General features: G+C 43.1%; 1 protein-coding gene across 8 annotated transcripts in view; it reads right to left on the bottom strand.

Moving 5' to 3' along the window:
• Window positions 1–1,328: 1,328 nt before the first annotated feature.
• Window positions 1,329–6,000, bottom strand: part of LOC140384654 (serine/threonine-protein kinase BRSK2-like) — a 1,379,643-nt gene continuing 1,374,971 nt past the window's right edge. For 7 of the 8 annotated variants that reach the window (XM_072466558.1, XM_072466560.1, XM_072466561.1 and 4 more), the window contains one exon: window positions 2,956–3,194. In XM_072466558.1, coding sequence (XP_072322659.1) covers window positions 3,121–3,194 — 74 coding nt within the window. In that variant the 3' untranslated portion in view covers window positions 2,956–3,120. Of the gene's footprint in view, window positions 2,751–2,955; window positions 3,195–6,000 lie in introns of those variants that run through there. The other variant, XM_072466559.1, reaches the window with a different exon arrangement.

The following is a 6,000-nucleotide window of genomic DNA, read 5'->3' as shown; positions in this document are numbered from 1 at the left end:
GGGACCAGAAGATCCCGCCGCCGGACGCTGGCGAGCCCCCCCTCCTCCGCTGCACGACAAGCTACGGAAGGGGAGGAAAATCCCACCCAGTGCTTTGCCCAGGATTTTGAGGATTTGATGGGAGGACTGGGGAAATTGTATGGTTTTCGGAGAACAAGGTGATGACATGGAAATTACAGCATAGAAATACTGGACAATTGACAGAGAGAAATGTGAGGAAGTAGTTACAAATTAGTACAACTGTACATGGAAGAGTTATGTACATGCTAATGCGGCAAGAAGGCTGTACTGCAGGAATGAATTACCCTCGAGCCACATCACCCTGTGTCATTCACCGTTACTTCTTGTTTAAAGGTAAAATTTGGAATTTACCCTAATATGGATCACATAACAGGAAAACACTGATAGCATGTAAGGAAATGGTAGTTGCTTTATTATGATGGATGAACTTCATAGTCTGTACCCTAATATATGAATATTCTGTGATTGTTAACAAATACACATCGATGCATGCAAAGACAATACACTTGGCAAACGGGCATATTTAGTCATCACTTCCCATATCCTCTCTTCACAAACCACGCAGAATCCGTAAAAGGTGATGAATATAGACCTGCCAGGAAACGTCTTTCCTGTTGCTTCACACTCGTTACAGTTATATTGGTGGGGTCCACAAGGCTGAAGCTGTACCTCCCGGAGATAATCCCACACCATATGCCCACATTTAATTCAGCCAACTTCACCCTTGAGTTACGCAAATGGTGTGGATGCGAAGCTGAAAGCTGTCTTCCTTCTGTGGTACAACTGTCTGAATGGGGTGGGGGGGAGAGGGAAATACTTGAACCTTTGAAACCTGGAGACAGAAATAAATTGTTGGACAAACCAGCAATCAAATAGATACATTAATTACATTTTCAACTAGTACTGTGCCATGTAAAATTATCTGCCAGGAACAGTTGGAAGTCAGTGTTAATTACAATTATTTATAATATGCAACCAGTCCTAGATCTCCACCGGGGAAACCTTAGCGGTGGATATGTTGATAATGGTGCGACTGAGGTTTTAGTCTTTCAACTTTTAAAAATAACTCTAAATTTCACCTTCAGTCTGGTAACAATTTATCCTCCTGTCAATTGACAAGTGATCAGAGCTTTTCTGTCTGAGCCACGTGGTCAGAATTCTGGACCTTGTAAACATCCTTCAGTATTGATATGTTGAAACTCTGGCAGCACCCGCGTGAGCTTCTTACCTGGACAGGTGTAACGTATGTATAAAGATGAATTCTGCCACCTGATGGTCATCGGCAAAATATCAGCACACAAATGGAATTGGAATTGAATGAATTTATTGATCTTGCACTGAAGTTGCTCACAGTTATATTACAAAGGGGAGGGGGCTGGGTACATTTGATAGTTGGTCTGTTAAATAAGTAAATTATTTTTCTCCAATGTACAAAATAGGAAGGATCTCAATATAAGTATTGCTTTATTTCTTCCCCTTCCTGCTTGTACCGTCCAGGATGTAGTCCAGCCATTTTGCAGAGGTATGGTGTAAGGAAGCATTAGTTTGTACAGATAGGAGAGCAAGAGGACAGAGCATTTTGAGAACAATTACAGCAACATCATGCAAAGAAAAAACCATGTCTGACATGCACACAGTTATACAAGATTAATTCAATAACAGTAACCTCCAGTGGCTCAAAGTCCATTGTTGATTTACTTCTGTACAAGAACTGGCCGAATAATTTTACCTGTGGAGCACGCACACTGATATGAAACTAACAAATAGCAATATAAGGTAATCATTTCAGACACTACTGCTATTCTACATTTTTAAAGTACTGTTTGTTCTTTAAACATATACTACAAGTTCCTTGAATCGGGACAGAATAAGTTAATATTGTGCACAGAGCTCTGATAAATTGGACAAAATATTTTTTTTTCTCCTTTAATACAGTAAGTGTTGCCTCTATAAGTCATTCACAATGAAAGACAACATTCATACACCTAGACATTCTGCTGATAAATTACCGGGTTTCAATAAATAAGAACAGAAAGGGGGGGAAAATATCTATAAAATGTCCACAATAAATGTAGCCTTTAACAGCAGTGGGTGGTCAAACTGTGCCCCCCACCCCATGATAGTAAACTAGCAACATGGTTCAGTCGAACATGGTGCCCTTGTAAAATGAATAAAATATATCTATATACACATATATATTACCCTGAAAATAAATAATACTGACAAACTTATAACTGGCAACACAGTGTTTGACTCTGTCTTGTTCTACAGCTAAACAAGGTGTCACAACTAGACAAACATAATCTGTACAGAAAGTAGGGGTGGTACAAGTGTCTGTTACACTAGTACGTGCTTTAGTTCCTTGCTGCGTTGTCTGATCCCCCCCCCCTGACATCTTACCCATCAGCAGCAGTCTCACCAAAGTCCTGCTTCAACAAAGAGAGTCCACTGTAGCTGCCGAAGCTCATGTAGCCGTGCGGTGCTGTTTAATTCAACCCCCACGTCCCCTCTCTGGTGGACGACCTGCTGCTGAAGGGTGTCAAGTCGTTCCCAGGATTTCCGTTCCTTTTTTCCTGGGACGCAGCAGCTCCAGATGGGTCAAGTGTTAAGCGTCAAAAGAGGCGCCAGGTTCCCACATGCACCAAGATATCAGCTGCCTTTTTCTTCGACAAATGTCCGCAGCCATAGGGGTTCACCAGCTGGGATTTAACAAGTTTTCTGGACAATTCCTGGCAGTAGAGTGGAAATAAATCAGGTCATCATAAAAGGAGAGCAGCAAAAAACAGGGAAACAAATGTTGTAGCAGGGGGTTGCACGTGCTAATCCTCAGTTATTTATAATCATTCCACCATACAAAATTCTGTCTATGGACATTGTACCGAAGCAGTCTGTTATTTACATCCTTTCAGAACATGGGACTAATTCTAAATGGTTTTTAAGGTTGGTCCTGTGTCCCAATACTTGGCACCATCTTTGCTTTCTCTCTCCCAGTTGGAAATTTAGAGACTCCTCTAGAACCATAGTCAATCATAATCATCATCAGAACCATTCTGCTTGCTGTTTTGTGCCATGTTTGGTTGGCGTAGCTGGCTGGGTGAGCTACTTGCCCCCATTGTTCTTCTCGTCTGAAAAAAGTTGTTTAATTACGTCAAAGAAGTTACTCAATGGGCTGCCTGGGTACACAAACAGAAAGAAAGAAAGAACAAACAAACAGATGAACAATGGGTCACGAAAGAAGTGAAATGAGATCCATAGCCAGAAGCGTCTGAAAGAGGAAGCACGTCACCACTGAGCCTTTGAAATCACACCTTCCTTTGGTTACTTGGCTGGCAAAGTCAAATACTTCTTGCGACTTATTTTTTTGTTCTTAAAAAGTGGCTTTGGAGTCTCAGTATTTCTGCTTGAATGGAATTAGTCGAGAGAAAGAATGGAAGAGAGCATTGAAGATGCTGAAAGTGGGGGGGGGGGGGCGGGGGGGGGACGACAGTGTCTCGCTGGAAAGAGGGAAGTTGCTGAGAACTGTTTTACTTCCTTCTGCAGACATGAGCACTGTTACTGATGGAGCATACATTTCAACACAAAACTCTTAGCCACTTGCATCTTTCAGAGCCGTCTTGGAGGGAGGGAGAGAGAAAGCGCGGGGGTGGGGGAGAAAAAGTGACATTTAGCCTTCCCCAGACCAGGGACATTCCCCAGACCATCAGTTTGGAACTGCCGCAATTTACACTGCCCAGAGATTATAGTGAACGTGACTGGATTCAAAGTAGCCCATGCGGCTCTCACTGGTACCGTTCGTCACAAAGGAATCAGCAGCATTTAGTGCTTACTGTCTTAACCCTGCACTTTGATGACGGAAACACTTTTGAGCCTTCCTAGCTGAAAATGTGTTCATAAACTAATTATTCGCTATAATACCTTCCCATTACTTAAAAGAGGAAGCCATTCTAATTTATATTCTGCATAACCAAGGTTAAACTGCATGTTAAACCTTTGTAATAGCTTTTAAGGCAGGGCACCTTTCAAGCTTCAGGAAGATTTAATAAAACTGACAAATTATTTTATAAATTTAATCTGCACACCCGGAGTATTTTTAAAAGCTTCCATCATTTTCGGTCTAATTCAATTTAGCTCCTTGATGGCTCAGTTGTTAAATACCGACGCGGAAATGAATCAAAGTCCCAGGTTTGATCCCTGCTCTGTGATAAGTTAGCTACAAGCTGCTGGGCCAGCGTTATATTTAGCCAAAGGACACTGAGGGTCCTCCTCCTGATTCACCGCTGGAAAGTGTTGACACTGAGTGAGGACAGGAGTGAATTTGATTGTGATAACTACCTTCTCACCCTTGTTGAACTAAATCCATGTGTTCAAGAGAGGGAAGAAACTGGCAGAAAGCTAACCTCGGTTCAAATTGTATTTTCTAAGTATTGGAATACAAGTTTAAAGAGGAAGTTTCCTTAAGTATATGGTAATTTCAGAAACTGACCATTTCAAAAGAGTAATGTAACTCATACATTGGCATTTTAGTTCAAAAGGTTCTTATTCAAACTGAGCACGTCTGGCTGAGATGATGTCCATAGAATCCCAGAATAATACAGCGCAGAAGAGGCCCTTCGGCCCATCGAGACGCACTGATGCATGAAAGACTTGACCTGCCTACCTAATCCCATTTGCCATCATTGGCCCATAGCCTTGAATGCTATGACGTGCCAAGTGCTCATCCAGGGACTTTTTAAAGGATGTGAGGCAACCCTCCAGTATCACCAATCAAGGCAGTGAATTCCAGACCATCACTGCCCTCTGGGTAAAAAAGATTTTCCCCAAATCCCCTCTAAACCTCCTGCCCCTCACCTCGAACGTGTGTCCCCTTGTAACTGACCCTTAAAAAAAGGGGAATAGCTGCTCCCTATCCACCCTGTCCATGCCCCCCATTATCTTCCCCAAGATGCTGCCAAGTGAATAAACAATGCGCCCATCATTCATCTCCCAGCCTAAGGTTGATCATTCCAAGACCCAGAGCTACCTTCACTTTGGAACACTATTATAAACTCAAATTCCAGTTCATGTGGCTTCACACACTGGGCGTGATTCTCCGAAATGGAGACAGAGTGTTCGTGTTCGCGCCAGTGCGAAACGGGCATGGCACTACTGATTCTGGGTCCTATAGGGGGCCAGCACGGTGCTGGAGCAGTTAACGCGACTGGCGCCACGCCAAATACGGCGGCGCAAATGCCGCCGATTCTCCGCGGCGTAGGACAGGCGGCGCAGGAAAAAATGGCGCGAACGGCGATTCTCCCATACGGTGCGGCATGGGAGAATCCCGCCCACTATTCTCCGCGCCGTATAGCCACTTTTCTGCCCCGACCCGCCGGCGGGATTCTCCGTTACGCCGGCCGGTCAATGGGGTTTCCCATTGTGGGGCAGCTGGAGAATCCCGCCCGTGGAGTCTGGTCATAGAGCAGTCAAAAATCTTGACCATCTCATCTCTTCCAGAATCAAGAAAAGTATGTAGAAGGGTGTCCTAAACTAGAGCCATGGCCATAGGAAGCCAAAAAACAATTAAAAGCGACTAGCAAAAATACTGAAATTCGAAAGACATCAACAACAAAGTGCTTAACAAGTCTTGTAGTGACAAGTGTGTTAAAATAATAATTTTAATAATTGCTGAGATGATTTGCAAAAAGGAATAGTGTTGCTTTACAGCTAGAGTGGGTACTAGTGGCAAATCAAATATACTAATCACAGTCCCTCAAAGATTATAATGAAAATCAGCCCGTTAGCATATTATAGAATCAAGTGCAAGACATTCCCTGCTTAAAATCTCATTATAAACAAAGAAAATAAAAGGATTGTGAATGACTCTGAGTGTTTAAGCGAAGGTGGTGGTGTAGTGGTTTTGTCACTGGACTGGTAATCCAGAGACCCAGAGTACTCTGGGGACCCAGGTTCAAATCTTGCCACTGCAGATGGTGAAATTTGAAT

This window comes from Scyliorhinus torazame, chromosome 10 (assembly GCF_047496885.1).
Source record: "Scyliorhinus torazame isolate Kashiwa2021f chromosome 10, sScyTor2.1, whole genome shotgun sequence".
NCBI lineage: Eukaryota > Metazoa > Chordata > Chondrichthyes > Carcharhiniformes > Scyliorhinidae > Scyliorhinus > Scyliorhinus torazame.
This window is presented reverse-complemented; position numbering and strand designations above follow the sequence as displayed.